The sequence below is a fragment of the Sciurus vulgaris genome, assembly GCF_902686455.1.
Source record: "Sciurus vulgaris genome assembly, chromosome: 7".
Lineage (NCBI taxonomy): Eukaryota > Metazoa > Chordata > Mammalia > Rodentia > Sciuridae > Sciurus > Sciurus vulgaris.
The window spans coordinates 117,967,029-117,991,121 of NC_136467.1; the positions used below are offsets into that span (position 1 = coordinate 117,967,029).

General features: G+C 38.2%; 1 protein-coding gene across 4 annotated transcripts in view; it reads left to right on the top strand.

Annotated features, from left to right (window-relative positions):
- Nucleotides 1-24,093, top strand: part of KIF6 (kinesin family member 6) — a 410,860-nt gene that overhangs the window by 128,689 nt on the left and 258,078 nt on the right. For all 4 annotated transcript variants that reach the window (XM_079148124.1, XM_079148122.1, XM_079148123.1 and 1 more), the window contains exons 7-9: nucleotides 8,056-8,262; nucleotides 16,849-16,992; nucleotides 17,953-18,039. In XM_079148124.1, the coding sequence (XP_079004250.1) occupies nucleotides 8,056-8,262; nucleotides 16,849-16,992; nucleotides 17,953-18,039 (438 nt within the window). The remainder of the gene's footprint in view (nucleotides 1-8,055; nucleotides 8,263-16,848; nucleotides 16,993-17,952; nucleotides 18,040-24,093) is intronic.

Genomic DNA, 24,093 nt, shown 5'->3' on the forward strand with positions numbered 1-24,093 from the left:
GGACATGTTCCACTTAAAGACCCTTTGTGGGTACACATATGTGTCTTCATTTAGCAGACTTACATTTTGATAAATACACTTGACTTCAAATTGCCAAATCCTAAACAAATGACCCATGGGGAAGCAATCTTCTAAGTCCTGACATCCAGCAGAGGAATCTTCAACACAACCATCACTAATTCTGACATTCGGTTTTCCTAAGATTAAGTCAACTGATAGATCTTTGAGGATGTAAAACTTTAAAAGAAAAATCAAATTGATTCCAGACTTGTTAGAAGAGATATGTGATAAAACAAATGAGGCTATTCTTATCAGAAAGGTGAATCATAATCACTAGAACATTCTCAAATGTTTCAGATTGCACTAAAGGTTTTTCTTTACTTAATAAAATTGATGTGCCTAGTCTGTTTTTCTGTTTTACAAAACTGCTTTGACATTATGATAGAAAAGGAATGAAAATAATTTTGATTACTTTTCTGAAGGCCAGGTATTTTATAAAGAGAAAAATCAGAAATGAAAATGAGATGCTTAGGATCATTAATTCCAGTAGAGGGGTATCCAATTGGCCTATTTTACTACTAGGCAGTGTGTTCTAAACCAGCCCCAGCAAACATCAAAGCAAGTATTTACAGGGTCAAGGGCTTGGTAAGACCACAAGGTTTGGTGAGATCTCACTTTTTCATACTGAGTTAAAAAACATGGAGAGTACTGTGGACTTCCTAATCCAACCATTTAATATGGAAAGAACTAGATAAGTAACTTAACCAATGGGAGAGATATCAGGTAATCCCTAGTAAAGAGTGAGGTTTACCCTGAAAGGCTGGGGTAGCAGCCCAGAAACCATTTAGAACACCCCATGGAGGTTGATATTTTCAGTCTTTAATTCAGAGAGAACAAATGAGCAGAGGAACAAATCAGTAAGGGTATCAGTCTAGAAAGTGTCATCACTTCAGGGGAATTAAAGTGAAAAAGTTGGATTCTGAATGTGGTAACTTTTGGTCTTCATAGTTGGTTTGTTTTATGGAATCTCAGGTATAGGTATTATAACATCTTTTTCAGTCTAAAAGGTATTTTCTTCACCTGACCTATTCTTAGACTAGTAGAAATAATAATAATAATTATTATTATTATTTATTATTATTATCATCTCATATTAATTGCCCAAATTAACAGGTTTCTCTTTTACATTTCCATATATGCATATATATTGCTTTATTCAAATCTAATGGAAATTCTTGTTGAAATATTTTACTCCAAAATAGCAGAACGATTAGGGAAAAAAAAGGATTTTGAGGCACAGAAATGGAATAAATATTATGTTATGGCAAGAAATAAATAAGCATTCAGAGGATCCAAGAAAAATTTATAATGTGATATAAAGAAGTTATTGGAACCATTGAAGGCTGTATTAACTATCTACAATAATTTCAGAAATGATTGAAAACATATGAGTTTGCTAATGTTACAAAAAAACTATAATAGCATATTTTGTAAACACAAACACATTTCACTTAGTGATTTGTGTTCTTTAAATCAAAATTTTCAATCTTAAAAATGGCTGGCCACACACACTCACAAACACAGAAAAACTGAATCACCGTTTATTTTCAAATTTCCCTTTTAGCTTAAGAGTATCTCCTGCCCTGTAGAAAATGATTCTTGTTCAGTGAAATTCGAGATCTCTTTTTTTTTTTTTTTTTTTTTTTTTTAACCATATGAAACAGCTGCTGAGAGTGGTAGCTTAATCCGGGCAGTGCTGGTAAGAAGAGGCTTAAAGGGCTCTAGAGGGGCTGCAGTGCGGGCTCCCAGTCTGCAGTACAGGCTTTTGATGTTCCCTCATCTTAATCCTGTATTATGTAAAGCACTCTGCAAAAGCAGCTATAGCCACCTACCCCTCCACCACGTTTCTGCTCCGAGGATCTTCGGTATGGACATTTAAAGCCACCATCTTCAGGCAGGATCATTTTTCTGAGTCACCTTTTACAATCTGCACCACTGCATTTACACCATACCAAACGGACTGGTCACCAAGCACTCATCTGCAGCTGAACAGACGACAGCATCACCCTTCACTACCCACACATTGTTCACTAAAATATTATGATTTTTAAATGATGAATGATTAGAAATTCATTTGGAACAACACATCCTTTGCATTCTTCTGGGATTTGGATGTTAATGATCATGTGTATAAATAGCTGTGTCCTTTTTGAATACAACAACTGGGGCCAATTGGGTATAGTCCCTGGGAATTCATGAAGATAGGTTTTGAGTGGGCTTACTTTGGGAGCAGGGAAAAGGTGTACTTTGGTGACAAGCAAGAGGACATTCCAGACAAGAGAAAGGCAGTCGAAGATGTAGAGGGCAGTGGTTATGAGCTCTGGAATCAGGCACAGAAATAGTTGAAGCCCAAGATAGGTAAGAGGTTTGAGTCAATCTAGCTGTTTCAAATCTTTCTGATTTTTAGATTCAAGAGAACAATATTTCATGGATTTAAAAAGTTTACAGATGTAGTCTCAGAATTATTTGGATATTTATAGAAATTATGGAGTGGGCTGGGGAGATAGCTCAGCTGGTAGAGTGCTTGCCTCGCAAGCACAAGGCCCTCAGTTCGATCCCCAGTACCGCAAAAAAAAGAAAAAAGAAAAGAAATTATGGAGTGTGCCACAAAGATTCCAGAAAACAAGAAATGAGCAAGAGTCAACAATTTAGCAAACATTGTTTGACACCACCAGGTTATACTAGGGTCACAATGACGAAAAAGGAGCTTGGAGTCTAGGTGGGAGGAAGGAAGGACATGGAGAACCTTCATAAAGGAGGAAATCTTTCAGGACAGGCTTTCATTGAGAAGTAAGATTTGGTACACCGAAGAGGAGAAAGAAGACAAGTAACTTTCACTGGGCACAGGCTACTGCAGTGACGAATCCCTGCAGGACCTAGTGAGCCTGGGTTTTAAACTTTCATATCGTAAAAGAAAATAATTTATTCTTAATTTTTAAAATATTGGAAAATTACAATGTACTATTTTTGATATCAAGTCCTAAAAATAGAAACTAATAATAAAAAATTATTAATGATCAGTAAGCAATTAGGAAAGAGCATTATTTACCTTAAACTAATTTCATTCACTTTTCTGAGAAAGTTATACAAATTTATAGATCAAATGAGTTCAGTTTATTTAATAAAGTCTCTCAAAATATCCTTAGGGATATAAAGAGAAATAGAAAGTACTTGGGTCAAAGTCAGTTGGAAAGTACCCCATAACTGTTACCTAATGGGATGGTGAGCAGAGGTGGACTCCATGAAATATTATTCTGCCCTGCTCCTAAAGGTTTTGTAAATTGTTCAGATAAAGATATTCAAAATGTTTACATTTGTAGATAGCACAGAATTGGTGAAAAATAAAATTAAGATCCAGTAGACTATAATGTTGGAGCAGAGACTAATCAAATGTAGTCATCAAATAAAGTGTGTGTGTGTGTGTGTGTGTGTGTGTGTGTGTGTGTGAAAGAAATTCCACGCATGGGTGAGGCTACAGCAAATCTGGCATAACAACACTTCATGTGTTATTTATTAGCAATACTAGATCTAGATGACCCAGATTCCAGGAAGTAACACATCAGTGTTCTCTGCTGAGGCTAGGCTACACATATATGTATATTCAATTCAGGGTGCCATATTTGAAAGGGTTTTGATGAACAGTTATATAGGACATAGTTGAAAGAAATAGAGATATTTAGTGTTAGGAAGCATACTCATTTAACTCAGGGATTTGGATAAGATTGACATAATTAAATATGCATTTTAAAAATATTACTCTGGAAGATGGAGAACAGTTGGAGGGACAAAAGTAAATATGCGAAGACTAATAAGGAGAGAATGCAGCAGCACAGGTGAGAGATAAAGGGTAATTGGATAATGAAGAAGATGGAAGGAAGTGAAGTCCAAGAGAAGCAGGATGGATTGGACATCCACCATGGGACACTGGAAGGGAAAGTGAACATTATGTTCAAGATACTGGCAAGGCGTTTAGTGACAGCTGCTAGTTAAGCTGTTGTATATTCTAATCTGTTTTGCAGAGAAACTGAAGGTAGGAAATAGGAATGAGGAGTCATCAGAACACAGCAACTATCAATAGTGGTGGAAGATCTTTTACAGTTCATAGAGCGCTTCGACACTCAGCATATATAATATAATATATATTATGTGGTATATAATATAATTCTTTGCAATATAATTCTTATTAAATGGCATTTCAGAGAGGTAGAAACTAAAATTACTTCATGCAAATTTGTTGAAGCTTTCAACTCTAGCAAATGACAGAATCAGACTTGAAACCAGTTCATCAATGCCAAATTCTCAAGGTTTTTTGTATGTTTGTTTGTTTTTCATATTTATATTTTTTTAAATCCAGAATGAATCCAAAAGACCAATCATCAATGATGTTGGTGCCAGACGAACCAGATTTGTGGTTTTTATTATACTATGGAGCCTATCCAGTGAGGATTGAGCTGTCAAAGACGTGTTCCCAGGGGGAAGAAATATCATGGCCATAGCTGAAGGGAAGAGGGTACAGTGAAGGAAAAGGAGCTAGAGCAGTTAGGGAGGGAGAAGCAGCTGGAGAGCATTTGACTTCAGAGACCAGGCAGTGGGCAGAGGAGAGGACAGGGAGCTTCCAGGAAGAGGGATGGTCAGATGATCAGATGGGACCAGGAGGACCAGGATCTAGGAACAGATCATTTTCCTGACCACACATGTCTGCCTCTTCCTCATTTCACGGTCACTCTCATTTCATACATTTTGGTTCTGATTCCTGACTAGATTACAAGTTCCCTGAGGTTGAAGTCCACGTCTTATTTTCCTTCTTGTCTCTGCTTTGCCTAGCACAGCTATGTACATAGACTGACAGGAAATGTGAAAGCTCTCTGCATACAGATGATTAATCATCCCTAGAATTTTCCAAAGGCACAGTCTAATGCCAAAAACACATTTGTTCAAAACATGTGCTTAGATTTGAATGAATCTGCCTAAATGGTGCCATCTGTACCCAGGCAACTTCAGAAACATTTTAATACGGTTTTACCTTTAAAAGGACAAGCAAATGGGCATGCCCACAAGACATGAAGATGTCCTTAACTAAACACAGAGCAGACACCAGCGCATCCAATCCCACTGAAACAGCTCCACACAAAGAATGTTTTCTGAGGTCTAAGAAAATTTTATCTAAAAGGACACCAACCGCTACTTCATGCAGAAAATATTTATGAGACATTACAAAACTGTAGGCATGGACTCCTACAGCATATTACTGCACTTTAATTACAGACTCCAGAAATGTAATTTCATTTTTGTAAATATCGTATTCCTTTGAAATAAATGGGCCCGCACTCCAATATTTATTAATGTTCCACATTTGATTGCACTTTCTCCATATCAGTTTCGAAGCCGAAGACAGCCGTTGAGAATAGTCTTTTACTTGTTTATATTGATGTTAATTTGACTTTCGTTACAGTACTGTAGGATTTATTGTGCGAATATAACAGTGAAATGAAACCCATGTTTAAGTTCTGCAAATAACTTACAGTCACTTCCAAAACACCTCAACTTAGGTTCTAAATTTGAATTTGCGGTTTTACATGCACAGTTATTTGCTCATCCACTATAGCATGCAAAATCACACACTGGCTAGGTTTGTGTATAGTTATTGTGGCAACAAGTAATGGGTCAATTTTTCAGCCTATTTAACTCACTAGCTACATCATCATCGCCAAAACTATGCCATCGGTGTATTTTGCTGGTTGGTGTAAACCAACCATGGTGTATATGAAGAATTTATATTTACAAAAAGAATTTCTGATTAAAATAGCATCCAGATATGTTTCCCTATCTGCATATATGTACATCCATACTGAAATTTTTTTGTTAAGTGCCATTTGGCAAAGGTGGGAATCTGAACATATTTACTCTCATGAATATTCATTTGAAATAGTCCTAGTTGTTTTTTTTTTTTTTTTTTTTAATGTTTGACAGGGTGGTACTGCTAAGGGGCATCTTGACTCAGCTTATTTTCTTTCTTGTAAAAAATTTATAATTCGAAAAAGTACAGATAATAATATGACCAGCATATTTCAGTTTTCACAACCCAGAATTTTTTTCTAATAATTTTTAAATGAAAGAAATAGCATATGACAGAAAAAAACTGATGTCCCTTTGTTGGCCTTCTACTTCTAACTCTCAAAAAGGCCACACTATCATTAATTTACTATATCCTTCTGGTCCATATTTTTATCCTTTCAATGACCTAAGTTATAGTTCCATGAAAAATAGGTAGCATCACTCCTATGATTATGTAAACTCTACCATAGTGTTTACATCTTTCTTTAACTTGCTGTCCCTCAGAAAGAGGAAAATTTCTTCAGAAATCTGTTTATGTCAGTTTTAGTCATTTTAACTTCTCTATAGTTTATATCTTTTGCCCATTTTTTCTGAATTGTCTTTTTCTTACTGAATACTGAGTTGTTTATTTCAAATCGTAATCTTTCATCAGCTTTACATATTGCAAATATCTTCTCCCACTTTTTTAACCTTGTGTAAGTTTTATCACACATAAGTCTTTAAATTTGGGGTTGTTTGCTCAATATTTAAATCATATTTGAGTCAATTTATTTTTCTGTTTTATATGTTATCTGAAATCTATCCATTACTGCCCTGGGCTGATTACAGTATACTTCCATATTTTCTTGTATTCTTGTTCAAGTTGTGTTAGTTTCCATGTAAGGCTTTAATCTATTTTTAAATTTGTGTGTGTATGTAGTGTAAAAAGTTAACCTAAATTTACCTTTTTCAAGCTGGGCTACCAGGTATCCCAGCCCCACTTATTAATTAGCCCGTCCTTTCTCCACTGCAGTGTGACAGCCCCTCTGTCCTCCATGGAATGGCTCAGTGAGCAGAGCATTTCCACAGACCTGGATGTCTGCTCCTGCTCCAGTGCCACACTTTAATGACCATGACTTTTTGGTCCACCTGGACATAGGAAGGACAAGCTCCCCTTCCTCCTTCCTTCACAAAGCTCATTTTCCTTTTACATGAAGATTTCCTCCTACTTGATTTTTAGAACCACTTTGTCTTGTTCTGGAAACAAAACTGACACATTCTTATTTCAATTGCATTAAACACATAGATTAATATACAAACATTTATATATAGATTTTTACTTTTTCCATCTACAGAGTGGTGTATCAATATCTAGCACACCATTTATTCGGGTTTTCCTTCTGTGTCCTTAAATATTACGAGTTCCCTGTAGATCATATATCTCCTGTGTAAGCAAGACCTTGTTATCTCATTGTCTTTGTTGCCATCCTAAATAATATTTTATTTCCTAATTGTTGTTGGAGTTTAATTGATTTTCCATGATGATTTTGTATTCAGCCATACTGATTAACTTTTTTTGGTTCTTATCAGTTGGTTTGTAGAAGCTCTTAGATTTTCTAGGTGCAAATATTTCTGTACATAATGACAATTTTAATCCCTTCTTTTCCTATTATTATGCCTCTGTGTCAGTTTCTTGTTTATTATGTTGCTTAGAGCCTCTGGCTCAGTGTTGAGTAGTAGCAGTAATGTAGGCATCCTTGTCTGTGAATTGTGTTTATAATTGTGATAACGAATTCTCTGAATACAACATTCTCATCTCTCTTCCTGTGACATTAAAATAGGCATTTTCAACATGTCTGGCCAGGGATAAGGTATGGATTGTTGCTGGGTAATGAAATAGAGTTATCATCCTGGTAAGAGGACTTGATCTTTACCTCACTAGAATTTTTTTTTTTATCACTTTCTGAATCAGCCCATCCACATTTGTTATCAGTCATCCAGGAGGGAATAACATTGGAAAGAACTTACTTTACCGGTTTCAGTTACAAGTGTTTTTGTTCCATTTGACAGGTTGGCTTCATGGGAATTGTTATATCTTTAGAAATATAAATTTAAATCTTTTGATATTCTTCCAAAGTTCTCACTTCAAATTATTTTTGTTTTGCAATTTCTTTTTTATAGACTCCTATGAACCAAGCTTCAACCCGTTCCCACTGCATTTTCACTGTTCATTTATCCAGCAAGGAGCCAGGATCTGCAACTGTCCGGCACGCCAAGCTCCATTTGGTGGACCTGGCCGGCTCTGAGCGAGTTGCCAAGAGTGGAGTGGGCGGCCAGCTTCTGACAGAGGCCAAGTACATCAACTTGTCACTGCACTACTTAGAGCAGGTGAAGCAGGCGGAGGGGGATGTCATCGCAGTGACGGTGCTGCACTTCCTTTGCAGCTGGCATTCTGGTCACATTTTTGTTTTGTTTCTTTTCTCATGCTTAAATATACATAATACACAATTTTCAGTTTTCACCCATTTTTAAGTGAACAGTTCAGTGACAAGTACTTTCACGATGTTATGCAATCATCACCACCTTGCATTTCAGGATCCATTTCATAATCCCAAGCAGAAACTCTGTGTTCATTAAACGATAGCTCCCCAGCCCCTTCTGTCCCTGGTAACCTCTATTCTGCTTTCTGTACCTAGTGTTTTGCCTATTCCAGGCACCTCAAATAGGTGGATTATTTCAATATATATCCTGTTATGTCTGACTTATTTCACTTAGCATAGTATTTTAGAAGTTCATTCATATTGCAGCATGTGTTGGAATTTTATTCCTTTTCAGGATTAAATAATATGCAGTTGTACATGTTCTTACTTTGTTTATCCACTCATCCTTTGAAGGCCTCATAGTTCCTTCTACTTTTAACTATTGTAAATAATGACACAGAGAACATTGGTGTATCTATTAGCATTTTGTTTATGCCAGTTCATTTAAACCTTACAACCTGTGTTGTAGGTGTTAGCTTTCAAAAAGTCAAGTCCTCCCAAGGCCTCCCCAAAGTTACCCAGTTATTGGGTGGGTGAGGATTTGAACTGAGATTTACTTGACTCCAAAACCAATGCCTTTTTCCACTTATTGTCTCATTGCCTTATTGTCTTTATTGAAAAATAAACAGTGAGTATGAATATAGGTTATAAATAGCCTCCTGTTGCCTATTTTTTCTGGCTAGTAGATTAGCTATGGGAATATAACTTAGAGGTGACCAATATTTTTTCAGCTTCCGGTGACTTCATCTTGTCAGTGATTTGACCTGTGGTGGTTCTCTTGGGCTTGGCTTTCCTCCCTACCTCTAATCCAAGTTGACTACAGTCTAACCCAGTAGGTGCTCTAATTTTAATTTTTGGATTTGACACTGAGGGTAAAGAAAGCATATCTGAATTTAGCTAAGCATATCTTCCAGAAAAAAATCTTTGTCTCTAAAATGAGTGGATTGGATTAGATGATTTCTCAAGTTCCTCTCAGCTTTGTGAGTATAAGTGCTGTGAATTGAATGTTAAAGATGGCAATTGTTTTCAGATTCTAGAAAAAAAAGAAACATGATCAAAATCTGAAATGGAGAAGTACAGAGAATATTGATGAGGCAGAAGGACTTGTTAATGAATGTTAAGGCTAAAAGCTTTGAGAAAAAAAAAAAGAACAAAACTTTTTTTTAACTTCCTAATGAACCCTTTTGAGACTGATGTTGTCCTGATGCTAAATGCTTTATAATGGTCATGTCTGCAAAAGCTGGTTGAGAGAACCCTAAGGGAGACTATCTGAACAGGATGCACATGGGTAACTTCTGACCAAATGAATCCCAGTAATGCAGTACCCAGAGATTCCAATCTGCATGGCATTCCTATCATTTTAGAATTTTGACAAGAGTCAGCAGTCCTGAGCTCTTTCTTGCTAAATATTCCACACTACTTATGCTTAACAGAGCTTTTACTTAATAGGACACTTACAGAATAATTATATGAAAACATAATGAACTGTATTCAAAGTGCTTTATTTCAAAGAAATGTATCTACTTATTTCAGATGGTAGTATTGTCTGTTTTAATTCCCATTATGTCCATCTGTTCATATAAAATAAAATTCATCAGTTGAATCGAACTTTATACCAATTGAAATCACTCAAGAGAAACGTCTGCCCCTTTTTCTTCCTTTGTTCTACACAACCTTTGCAAGCCGCCTGTCACTGAAACTGTTCCTTTCCTCACATTTTCTTCAAAATCTTTGTAATATCAGCCTCGTGTGAGTCATCTTGATGGCTATGTGACATTTGATTTTCTATGTCAATAATTTATCTCACCAGCACTTACAAGGACCTGTATGTGCTCGGCACTGGAGCATAGTGGAGAACACAGTAAGAATAGTCTTTGCTCCAGATCTCATGGTTTGATGTAGGGGGTATGTATGAAGCCAGCACACGTGAAGTCTGTGATTGATTGGTGAGAGTCATGAAGAGGAAGGAAGGCAGTGAGCAGAGCTCCTAACGGGGACCTGACTCCTGGTGACCTGACACTAAGCAGAGGCTTGAAGGATGAATAGGAGTGAGTGAGGCAAGGGCGGGCATAGAGCCAGCTGGGCAGTGGGAACTGGGAGCCTCTCAGCTCCTTTCTCCCTCCCCAGGGGCATCAGTTCACTCTAGGTCCCAATTTCACCCATGTGTCTTTGACAGTGGTTCTTGTGTATAATTTATCTGTTTCATTGTCACCTGCCTGTCTTCAGCTGCTAACTATTTACCTGGGCAAGAAGGAGGCTCGAGATAAGGTCATGGAATGAGGACAAGAAATGAGCACAAGAGAAAAAGAAAACGTCAATATGGGAAACTGCTGTGTGTGTAAAAATGAATGTGGGGTTTGAGTGCATCTGGGAGGAGCTGCTGGAGAGCAGGTGGATGGGCAGAAGAGGAATTTTGGAATTCCACTTAGACTGAGAGAGAAACATGGAGTACATAGAAAGAAGAGTGATAAAAAGAGTGGGAAGATAATGAAATAACAATTCAAGGACTTTCGTAATCAAATTCTCTTTATATAGTACTTTATTATATGAATACAGAGACTAGAAGTATAATACAATTTAGTGTAACTAGCTCCATTCATTCATTCATTCATTCATTCACTAGATTGTGATTGAGTGGCCACAGGGTGCTGGGAGTTACATTAGGCAGCGGGGAAAGAGGCTCTGCTGCCATGTCACCAGCAAAACAGCAAACTGTACAAAATACAGGAAGAGAAAACCTCTAATGGAAATCCATTTCAGTGTTGGTAATTATATCTTATCTTTCTCAGTTTCAATGTAAAAGAAATGAATGTGGAAATAGTTTGCTAACCTGTCTTGCGTGAATTAGCCTGCGTGGTTTAGAAATTTTATGCAGAATGGTAAGTGCCCTCCTGACCACAACTGTGAGGCCTCACACCTGCTGGGAGGGTCCAGCCTGTTGAGTCCAAGGCACCTTCTCAGGCTCATAAGTAATTTCTGTTTATCAGAGTATCATTGGTTTTGGAGTTCTTTTGTATATATAATGCTTGATCCAAAAATTTTCCTCAAAAACTTTTTCAGCCACAATAGCAGGGTACGTCTTGGCCCTGGAAGTTGAGTTGGTGTGAGGAAAAGCACGGGAGCCGCGCATGCTTGTGCTAACTGTAAACCTCTCCAAGTGCCCCTGGTATGACCCGTGGCCTCTATCAGCCCAAACATCAAGCAAGAAATCACCAGGAATGGAGCAGGTTTACTCCCCGCCTCTTCAGAAATCAGAATCTGGCTGCCTTCAGCCTGTTATGCAACAGAAGTGGACTTTTTCAGAGTCTCAGTTCCCATTTGGCTCCTGATGAATATGTTGTGTTCAGGAGAAAAACTGACGGTGCCAGTGGTAGTCAGACCACTCTGAATCTTTGTCAGTTTTCAGAGGATAATTTTCCATGCCCTTCTGAGCTCCTTAAAAGAAAATCACTTTAATTCATTAAATAGTAAACTAGTAATTATAATAGTAATTATTGATTTCAGACCCAGCTTCTAGGTCCTTGGAAATGTTATTAAGTGTAATGTGAGTTTCCACTCTTTATCACCTTATGAATGCTTTCAGGAAGACTTGTCATTGTGTTTATACAAGAAACCCAAAATGGAAGTAAATCGTTTTTTTAAGAAAGCCAGGCTATATGACTACACCCTCTCCCTGTGCCTCTCAGAAGATTATTGGGTTCCTGCCTGCTCTGTAACTCACAAAGAATCATCTTCCTCTGCCTTCCTTCCGAATGCCTGCCATTTCTGTGTCACTGCAGATTTGTGTCTGCTCTAGTGGTCTGGGCTCATTATGGTCCTTGGGAGCTCAGGTACCTGCTCAGACTCCTCTTCTAAAGAAATGGGCCAGGCCTGCACTTATTTGGCTAAACCTAGTCTCCAAAAGGATCATAAAGAACATTTCCTGAAGGCTTTTCCACCACACCAAGTACTTTTAGTTTTACCAAGAACTATCCCAGAAATTATCTCTATTGATCTTTAAAACATTTCTTCAAGATAGGCAGGCATTCTGATTCCACTTTTATAGGTGAGGAAACTGGGGCAAATTTTAGAGATTTGCCTAAGATCACATGAGTGGGAAAGCTTGATTCTGACTCTGAGTCCTGGGTTCTTTCTTTAATCATGTATTACCTTTTTTTCCTTCATGTTTTAATATGATAATCTAATCCATAATCCCCTTTTGATTTTTAATTCTTTTTGACAATTTTGGAACCCATTCTGGAGAGGACAATGGAATTGCCAATGCAATGTCCATTCCAGACAAGAGCCCATTCCAATGGGTAGATCCTGATAGGCCTAAGTGAATTGGAATCTTTCTCCTTGCCATACTGATTGATTCAAGGGTGGGTCAGGACCCAAGCTGGTCATTAGAGAAGATCAGGACTTTTGTTTAATGATTAGGGAAACAAGGTTCTTTCTCAGCTAAGTTATGAATAAGGACACTTGGGAGTCATCCTGTGGCTATGAGAAGGAGTTAACTTCTACCCCATGGAAGATAGAACAAAGGTGTAGGCAAAACTAAGTCTTTGGTGGTAGCACTGACCTTTGGGAGAATTTCTAACCTGGAGTCCCTCCTCGTTCAATTACATGAGCTGATAAATTTCTACCATGATTGAAGCCAGTTTAAATTACATTTTCTGTTACTTACAAAAGCAAGTTCAATAACACACAATTTAATATCCACAGGAAATTTAATAAGCATATTCTTCTTTATGTTTTTTAAATTAGTCAATAAAGGCATTGAAGAGAAAAGATAAAAGTATTGTTTCCTACAGCAGTAAAAAAATTAAAAGGTGATATTTGTTTTATGAAAGAACTTAAAGCACTTTGAAAGTACCTAGAGAACTATTAGATGCTTAATTGATGATTCATAAATAATATTGCTGCTCTCTTGCACATCAGTCAGGCCAACCACTGTTTGGTCTGGTATTTAGTACTTGGGTCCACCTTACCTGTTTCAGGTATTTAACTTGTCCTTTTGGCTTTAAGGTCTGAACCTTTGCTCTGCATCCCTTGCCACTCAGATCAAGGCTGCCATGTTCTCCACCTTCTTTCCTTTTATACTAAAACAGATCACCCAAATCTCATTCCATATTAAGGACCCTCACACTGCCTTTGCAGGTGAAATAATTCATCTATTCATTTATTCATTCCTTCACTTAACAAAAATGTGTTCAGTACATGTTGTATTCATCAGACTTCTTAGTTGCGAGCCAGAAGGTCCATGCCAGCTATTTTAAGCAACATAGAGTTTACTAAACCTAAAGAATCTCAATAAAAGTCAGAAATCTGGGCTTGGATACCACCCGGCTGGAAGCAGAGCACCCAGAAGATACACTTAACCACACCACTGAATCGTTCTGCAGAATACCACTGTTATCCCCACCTGGCACTTGGGACATTGAGTGCAGGGTTTCAGAAACTTTGCTAGAGGTGTCCCAGAAGAATCAGATGACTTCTACCTCACTCTCCCACAAATCTGACCCTCCTCCTTATGGTCACAGCCTCTCATTGCTTATCTCCAAATCCCACACAGGGTATCTGCTTGGTGGGGCTACATTTTATGCAAAATATGAGCTTCAAGACAGACTAAAATGTGTAGTTTTATAGGAAGTCAAAGTAGAATGGGGGTGTCATGATTACTGAGGAGATGACTTAGTTTCTGCCACATGTACTAAGTGCTGGATGTGGTTTTAGGCAGTGAAAATAGAGTAGTAACCAAGAGGCATGGCATCTCTGACTTGGAAGAGTAGAACATCAAGTGGGGAAGGAGATAGCAAACAAGTAAATAAACATGATTTTAAATAGTGGTCATATAAGAAAAATAAAATAGATTAACAAGCTGGTATTATAGCTGTGTTATATATTTGATAGGGCATACAGGAAAAGACCTTTAAGGACACAGAATTTGAACAAATATTTGAGAAGAAACAGAAAGTTATATGAGAATTTGGGGAAGGAGCATCCCAGGTAAAAGGAACAGCAGGTTCAAAGGCTCTGGTGTAGGGATTGGCTTGGCATGTTGGACCAACAGTGAGCAGACCAGTGCAGGCAACGAGGACATGGTAGGAGATGAGGTCAGATAGGTGAAAGGGACCCAGATGGCACAGGAGTTGGATTATCATACTAAATGTATTAGGGAACTACTACAAGATTGTAAGCAGGGGAGTGACTTTGTGTAACTTATATTTCATAAAGACTGCTCTGACTGGTATGTGGAGAATAGGCCTTGGAAGGGCAAAAGTAGAAGCAGGGAGATGACAAAACCTTATGCAGTTGTCCAAGCAAGGAATCATGGAGGCTTGAACTGGAGCCGTCCATTTCTGGGTAAGTTTTATTGGAAAATCTAATAGAAATTGCTGATGAACTGTATGTTAAGAGTGAAGGAAAATAAGACGATGGCTAGGGTTTTGACCTGAGCAACTAGGAAAACGATGGTGCCATTAATAATGATGTATAGTCCTGAGAGAGAATCAGACATGGGGGCAGAGAGGAAAGAAAATCCAGAGCAGAAATCCAGGTGGAGGTATAGAGTTACCACAGAGATGGTAGCTCTTGAGAAGAGTTTGAACTTGATGGTATATATTGGGAAGACCAAGATGGAGATCCATTTAAAAGTCAGGAGATAGGAAGGGATTACTTGGAAAGAGAGTGGAAACAAGGATCAAGAACAAAGCTCTGGAACTCCTCACTACTTATAATCTGGGAAAGAGAAAAGGAAGCATTCATTAACTAGCTTTTGAGGAGAGCTAAAACCAAGGAACATGGTGTTGCGATTACCAGGTGAATGAGGAGTTCCCCAAAGGAAGCAGTGAGTGCCGGTGGTGAAGGCTTGACTCAACTTAGAAGGCTAGCAAGAAGACACTCAGTGCTTTTGGTACAACTGAGGTTGCTGATGACCTTGGCAAGAGTCCTCTTAGTCTAGTGCAATAGTGGGCATTCCGAATGGGAAACATCCAAATGAAAGAGAGCAGAAGAGGGTGTGCAGGTGGGAGCAAAGAGCAGAAGAGGGAGAAAGTGGAGTGCTGACCCGAGGAGCCCAACAGTAACAGGGAAAAACAAGAGTGCTCTTCAGTGATAGGAATATAGGGTTCTAGTGACAGACGCAAGAGAATCCAGTCAGCTTGCTCATGTCTGGTAGAAGGGTGGCCATCAGCTCAATCTGAGGTTGGAGTGAAGAGAAAAGGAGGAATTGGGATTTGAAGAGGGAGGAGAAAGCAGGATGGCCTCATTTCTGAAGGTAGGAAACTGATCCCGGATTGCTGGATGTAGTAACATCTGGGCTTGTGGATTTAAAGTAAGACTAATGGTATTTGATTTTTCTTAAAACAGCATTCAAAAAACAATCCTGACACCTTGTTTTGTAAACCAAAGGAGTGATGATGGAAACTACACAGCTGGACAAAGAGAGGGCTAGAACAGCAGGTGTTGGCATTTTTAGGAGCCAGGATTTTGACACCCCTGAATTGACATTCTGTGGGCAGATAATTTGACTATTTTGCAAAGGACATCCTAGCATTGGATGATCTTCCCAGGGGAACCCTGAGCCCCTGGTGCCTCTCTTTGGGGACAGTTCCAGCATCCCATCTTCCATTTAGTACCCATTCATCTGGTACCTTCCTGTTAAGTACTTAAGGAACTCATGAGGAGTAAGAAAAGCAGGCCTGACTTGAACTACGTAAGCTGCCTCTTTCGTTTATGATGATAGCAAACATGTACACAGCACTTACTGTGCACCAATTACTACTTGAAGTCATTTACACATTCTAATGCTGTTGATCATTCTACTGTTTATGAGGTAAGTATTATATTTATCCCTGGTTGACCCATGAAGAGACTGAGGCAGAGATATTGAGTGCCATGCTTCAGTAAGGCTAGGACTTCTCCTGGACAGAATCTGGGATCTCAAACTCTTCCGCAACTTCTCACAGTTTTTGCTTACTGTTCTGCCTCTACCTTGGAAATGGGGCATACAGCTCAATTTATTCGTGCTTTCGTTTTGATGTGGTACTGGCAATCACACCAAGGGCCTTGTGCGTGCCAGGCAAGCTCTCTCCAGCTAGGCTACATCTCTAGTCCTACAGCTCAATTTTGGTGGGATCAAAGTCATCAGGCATGATTAACTATTATGTTTTTATATAGATCTTCCAACAGCTAGAAACAGAATAAGAGTATGCAAGTTATTTCATCTGTCCAAAAATGATAGGGTTCATGCTCCATTTCCTTGATTCCATCTTCACCATTCATGTGCTGAACATTCCTGCTAAGATATTTATTCCATGCCCAACTTTCGGATGTCATCCTGTTTTCAGTCATTATTTCATTTTGTATTTTTAATTATTGCTGAAGCTCCCCTGTCACTTGGGCCTTTCCTGTCAAGCTAATGCTATTTTTTTTTTTTTCCACTTTATCACAGGTCATCATTGCCCTTTCAGAAAAACACCGTTCACACATTCCTTACAGGAACTCCATGATGACCAGTGTCCTGAGAGACAGTTTGGGAGGGAACTGCATGACAACTATGATTGCGACACTGTCTTTAGAGAAAAGGAACATTGATGTATGTTGATTCTTCTTTCTGGGCATCTTAACCTGGGTTTCCATTGCTGGTTTGTGAGATGAAGTTGAGGGTCCTGAGTGAGTTTCCAGCTTTTCAGCTGGGTTGAGATAGGCCTTCAGGGGTGAACACACCACAGAGTTCTCAGCTTTAGATTATTTGCCGGCATTATAAAAAACTCCAGTTGAGAACTGACTTCATAGCACAAGATGGTTTGAGGAAGCGTTATACACAAATTTGAGAAGGCCTGCTTAAATTTTGAAAGGCGTTCTCAGCCAGAGAAATGAGTCTTCTTTTGCTTCTCTTCTCAGAAGAAACTTCTGTTGCTCAGTTTGTCTCCTGACTAGTAAGATCTGGATACCCTGGAGCTATCCCTGAGATTTGTCCCTAGATGTGTCCCCAGGGTGCAGCACACAGGCTCTTTTGGCAGGGCTTGGCTGTTGAACAGCTCTCCTGGGCTGTTTTAGAGCCAGCTGACATTTCACACATTGCAGTTGAATTTGGGGTTCAGATCCTCTCCAAGAGAGGAAAACAGAAAGCAGCAGGGTGCTTCCCAGAACATGGCCAAGCCTTTGATGGTGAGGTGCCCTGAAAGGCCTCACTCGTTGGTCTGTTACAAATATTTATTTTGTAGTCTCTCATGTTTGTGGTCATGGTACCTGCTGTGATTATGACTTATATATGTGGTTCTGGTTTAACAGATCAATAGTTAAAAACACATGCCAGTTGCCTTTTGGGACCTTAGGATCTCCCATATTTTTGGCATTGGTCATTTTATTGAGGCAAAATTGAGAAAATAATGTTCCAAGGGCCCTAATTTAGAGGCAGCATTCTTCATGGTGGTTTTTTATATACGTCACTCTTTAGGTATGCATCTTTTTTCTGTGACTGAAAATTAAGTTTTGTCTAAACAGAAATTTCTCTCTATGCTTTAATACATTAAGCAGTGGTTTTGCTTTGTAGGAATCTATATCGACCTGCAGATTTGCACAACGAGTGGCACTCATAAAGAATGAAGCTGTTCTTAATGAAGAAATTGATCCCAGATCGGTAAGCAACTTGTAACTGTGTTCAAAAAAAAGGTACTTCAAAGATTAGCTAAAACTCAGGCTGGGGCATTTACTCTGCACTAGACAGTGTTCTAAGTAATGCATTCACTGATTAAACTGATGAGTAAATGCTGGCTCTGTCTCTGTGGATAACAAAATTGAGGCACAATGATGTTAAATAACTTGCTCAGATTCACAGTGCTAATGAGCCTCAGCAACTTAGAGAGACCCTGACTCAAAATTTAAAAAAAAAAATGTGGGCTGAGGATGTGCTCAGTGATAAAGCACCTGAGTTCGATCCTCAGTACCAAGAAGGAAACAAACAGCAGCAACAACAAAAATGAGTGGCAGAGCCAGGATTCAAACTTAGACAGTGTGGCCCAAGAATCTGTGCTCTTACTTCATCTCCTCACCCCTTTACCGGAGTTGTACATTAAGTCCTAAAAACACAGGCAGCCTTTTACAAAACATCAGCTTAAGTTTCTAGAGACAAGAATAAACCATCTTTTATAAATGCTTATAAAGAAAGAGAAATCCTAATAGTTAATACATAGAAAAAATATTTTGCATCACTGTCCTGTATTCTACAGATTTTTGAAAATTTTCAGTCTGATCCATGGAAAAATGACCAAGTTGCTTATTTGATAATACTAAATCCTGCTTTATCAAAGCACTTATTTTTTAAGAAAAAAAGAAAAAACCTTCAAGTTATATGAGTGCAGATATTTTCTCTTTTCTCTGTTTTGTTAGCTTTCTATAAAGGAAATGTAGCACCAAATCAGTTCATGCCAACACTGAAAATGTGGAAATGAAATATCTCAGTTTTATCAAATTCCATAATTAAGATTGATTTATTAGAGCTGATGTGGAATGTGGCTCAGTGGTACAATTCAGGCCTGGGGTGTGTGAAACCCTGGGTTCAATTCTTAGCACTGCAAAAAAATAATGTATAATATTTTCAAATCACACAATTTTTCATATTTCTCCAGAAAACAAACTGATGTCAGTTTTGTTGTATACATTACTAAAGAATGTGAAATCTTGCCAACAGTGCTTCAATTACAAATTTCTCAAATTCACTGTTTTTCATATTAATTACTTCCTCTTGGTTATTTGCCCTTTCTCCCCTGAAATCATTACACTGAAGAAGAGAGAGAAAGGAAGAAAAAGGAACGATAGGGTATCTGTTTCACCCTGCTTGCCTCCGGGAGCAAGCCTCCCTGATGGAATTTTCTGGGGAAACCAATGGATGAGGCAGGATCTATTTTCAGTACCGGCCCTGGTCACGTACCAGCATCAAGAAGATCCCCAACAGGAAAGAGGAGACAGAATGCAAAGGCCTGAATCAAGTGAAATTGCATTTCTAGGGTGACTTTCTCCTGTCCCTACCATCCAGCTGCCCTGTAACATCACTGTCCCGAACAAGAAAGACAGTAATGGCATTACTGGCCTGAAGACAAAAATTAATTCATGATTTAATAAAAACAAACATATTAGACATTGGAGGGGTTTTTCCTTTGAATTTATCTAGAGAGACATTTCCTTGAAGTGACATGAGGAATTTGAAGAAGGACGAACATTATTATGTGTTTGATGTAGATCTGTGAGAGATTTAAAGAAAACAGAGATGAGGAGTGAAAAGCTAATAGCTGATAATTGAACAAGTTGCTGAGGTCTTCCTAATACAGAATAATCTGGTAATTAACAAGTATTGTTTCCTTGTTTCTATAATAATTTCTCCTAAAACTGACATAGCTATTTACTATTTTATGTACATAGTTTATCTGAAGTGTAAGTGACAGTTGGAAATTTGTCCTGAAAACCACCCAAGACGCAACTGGGGTGGGATTTCTTATGCCTCACTCTCAAATTTTAATGGCAAATGTGGAGCCAGTCCTGTGAGGTGGGGTGATCAAGGATCTGCCCTGCTTTCTTTATAAGTATTGGTACTGCAGAGAGACAAAGTGATTAAAGAACTGTGCACAAGGCCAGAGTCTGGTGACTGGGCTTGGGCCAGTATCTTCTAAAGGATGACTTTTATTTCAGAGTTCCTGCAATAAGCTGATGGAAGGTATGACTGTGGTCATCTCAAACCATAAAACTTTGACTTAGTTTTGATATATGTACTCGCTAAGGCAAGGAAATAATGTAGTTTTAGATTTGACTTCAAAAGTCTTAATAGGGGGCAATCCAGATGGTGGACTAGAGGGTGACTGCATCTCCAGTCGCTCCAGAACCCAGGATTCAAGAAGGGGAGGCATTGAGAGACTCGGACTAAAATAGAATCACTGGGTGAGTCTCCCTTACCCAGTGAAGCTCGGCCCAGGCAACAGGCCTGGATTCGGGCGGCTTATTAGAGTAGGGCAGGGCAGCTAGAGTCTCCGCCAGGCAGCCCTGCGCACTCCGGCAGTGGGCTCCTTCCACAGGGCCAGATTCTCCAGCTTCTCGGAGCAGGACACCCAGTGAGAGCTTTTCTGCACAGAACCAGCTCCAAGTCCCTGAGCCAGTGTGCAGCGAGCTCCGGCCCGCCCGCAGGTTGCTTCAGAGACCAGGACACGGCAGCCAGGGACTTCCCCAAGCAGCCCGGCTCCCTCCGGTGGGAAGCACCTTTCTAGGCTAGCTTCTCAGAGCAGACCGCCCAGTGAGAGCCTTTCTACACAGAGCCAGCCACAAATCCCCAAGCCAGTGGAGACCTCCAACCCGCAAGCAGCCTCTGGGACCAGGGCAGGGCAGCCAGAGACCTCTCCGGGTCTCTCTTCCTGGAACCAGTAGCAGGCTAGGGGCAGCTCTCTTCGGAAGCACTTCATTATCAAGTTACTCCAAGACTTTGGGCTACTGAAGGCTGGGAGGTGATACACTGGAAATCTACAGGGACACTATAAGCCAATAGAGGAAATCTGCAATATCACAGAGTCCCACTGATATCTGACCAATATGACAAAACAAGGGAAGAAAATGTCCCAAACAAACCTAGATACTATATCAATAAAACTCAATGACAGCACAGCAGAAGAAATGTCAGAAAGGGAATTCAGATTGTACATAATTAAAACAATCAGGGAAGCAAACGAGGAGATGAAAGAGCAAATGCAGGCATTGAAGGAGGAGATGAAAGAGCAAATGCAGGCATTAAATGATTGCACCAGTCAACAGTTAAAAGAGCAAATACAAGAAGCAAGAGATCATTTCAATAAAGAGTTAGAGATACTGAAAAAAAAAAAACCCAGAAATCCTTGAAATGAAGGAAACAATAAACCAAGTTAAAAACTCCATAGAAAGCATAACCAATAGGATAGAACACCTGGAAGACAGAACCTCAGATATTGAAGATAAAATATTTAATCTTGAAAACAAAGTTGACCAAACAGAAAAGATGGTACAAAATCATGAACAGAATCTACAAGAATTATGGGATATCATGGAAAGGCCAAATTTAAGAATTATTGGATTGAGGAAGGCTTAGAGAAACAAACCAAAGGAATGAACAATCTATTCAATGAAATAATATCAGAAAATTTCCCAACTCTGAAGAATGAAATGGAAAACCAAGTACAAGAGGCTTATAGGACTCCAAATATACAAAACTATAACAGACCCACACCAAGGCACATTATAATGAAAATACCTAACATACAAATAAAGACAGAATTTTAAAGGCCGTGAAAGAAAAGAATCAAATTACATTCAAGGGGAAACCAATAAGAATATCAGCAGATTTTTCAATCCAGACCCTAAAAGCTAGAAGGGCCTGGAACAACATTTACTAAGCACTGAAAGAAAACGGATGCCAACCAAGAATCTTATACCCAGCAAAACTTACCTTCAGATTTGATGATGAAATAAGATCCTTCCGTGATAAATAAAAGCTAAAGGAATTTACAAAAAGAAAGCCGGCATTACAGAGCATTCTCAGCAAATTATTCCATAAGGAAGAGATGAAAAACAACAATGCAAATCAGCAACGGGAGGAACTAGCCTAAAGGAATAGCCAAATAAAGGAGAAACCAAATCATGTCAAAAAACAAAAATGAGTCAAATGACTGGGAACAAATCATATCACAATAATAACCCTGAATGTTAATGGCCTGAACTCATCAATCAAAAGACATAGACTGGCAGATTGGATTAAAAAGAAAAATCCAACAATATGCTGCCTGCAAGAGACTCACCTCATAGAAAGAGATACCCATAGACTAAAGCTGAAAGGATGGGAAAAAACATACCATGCACGTGGACACAGCAAAAAAGGGGAATATCCATCCTCATTTCAGATAATGTGGACTTCAAGCCAAAACTAGTCAGAAGGGATAAAGAAGGACATTACATACTGCTTAAGGGAAGCATAAATCAGCAAGACATAGCAATCATAAACATCTATGCCCCGAACATTGGCTCATCCATGTACGTCAAACAAATCCTTCTCAATTCCAGAAATCAAATACACCACAACACAATAATACTAGGCAATTTTAACACACCTCTCTCACCCCTGGATAGATTGTCCAAACAAAAATTGAATAAAGAAACCATAGATCTCAATAACACAATCAACAGTTTAGACTTAACCGACTTATATAGAATATACCATCCAACAAAGAACGAATACACTTTCTTCTCAGCAGCACATGGATCCTTCTCTAAAATAGGAAGTTTGCATTATGATCATTACATCCATTAATGTAGTATGTGTTATCATGACCTAATGGGTTTATTTCAGAAATTTAGGGATAAGTTATCACTAGAAAGTATATCTATGTATAGTAAAAGAAAAAATAAAAAACAAGATCATAATGGGAGTTGATTTAGGGAAGGCAGTACAGGGGTGAGAGCTTTTAAGTGATCTGTAATGTTTTAATTCTTAAATAGTGGGGACATGGGTGTTAACTTCAGCTAAGTAATGAGTACAATGTATTATTTAATGACTTTTTTGTATTCTGAAATAGTTCATACAAAAAGGCAAATTACATGAATGTAGGTGATTTATCACGTGCACAGTTTAAAAGAAAAAAATTACATGGTTTCATACTAGTTGCAGATAAAGTATTTGATAACAGTAAGCATTCATCCACACATTGAAAGATTCATTAAATTATAAGTGAACATATTAAACTGATAAAGTGTATCCATCAAAAAATTACAGTAAGCATCACTTGAAAAGTGAAATGTTAGAAGAAATAACATAAGAATATTTTAAGCATTATACATGAAAGTCCTAACTCAGAAAATGAGACAAAAAAATAATAGAAGACATGAGAATTAGAAAAGAAAAACATCTGTCCTTACTTGCAGCTAACTTTATTGCTTATATAGAACATTCAAGAATATTTAATGATAAACAGAACCAAAATATGTTTAGAAAATATATTTGGTACATAATCCAAAAATGAATTGCATTTTTGTAAACCAGAAGCCAACAGTTAGAAAATATAATTTTCCCATATTCTATTTACAATATCAACAAAAATTTTTAAATTCTTTGTACATATTATAGAAAAATTATAAATTTTTATTGAAGTGGAGTGGTTTACCATGTTCATGGATGGGATGATTCAATGTAGTTTCAGTTAAAATTTGATAGAATTTGATGATCTGGGTCCATAGTTTATATGGAAGAACAAATGGCCAAGAAGAGCCAACTCCAGTTTGGAAAAGAAAATGTATGGAAGGGGGCTGTCTTACCTAGATGCCAAAATTTCTTAAGATACAGTAATCAAAAGTGTAGCATTACCTTGCATATAAGCAAATGTTTTCGACCCTTGCCCAGAAACACACATTTACATTTAGAAATATGTTATATAGCATAATTACATTAGCAAATTTTATATGGTTAGTCATATACAAAAGTGAGTGATCCCTATGTTATACCTCATACAAAATAAAAGCCACCTAAGTGTGAAAAGTAAAGCTCTAATGCTTTTTAAATATTCCAAAAAAAAAATCTCTGTGGTTGGGGGGTAAGACAGATTTTCTTTAAGAAAATACAAAAATATAGCTCAAAAAAGAATTTGCTAATTTGATTATATTGAAATTCAAAACTTCCATTTAACAAAAATAA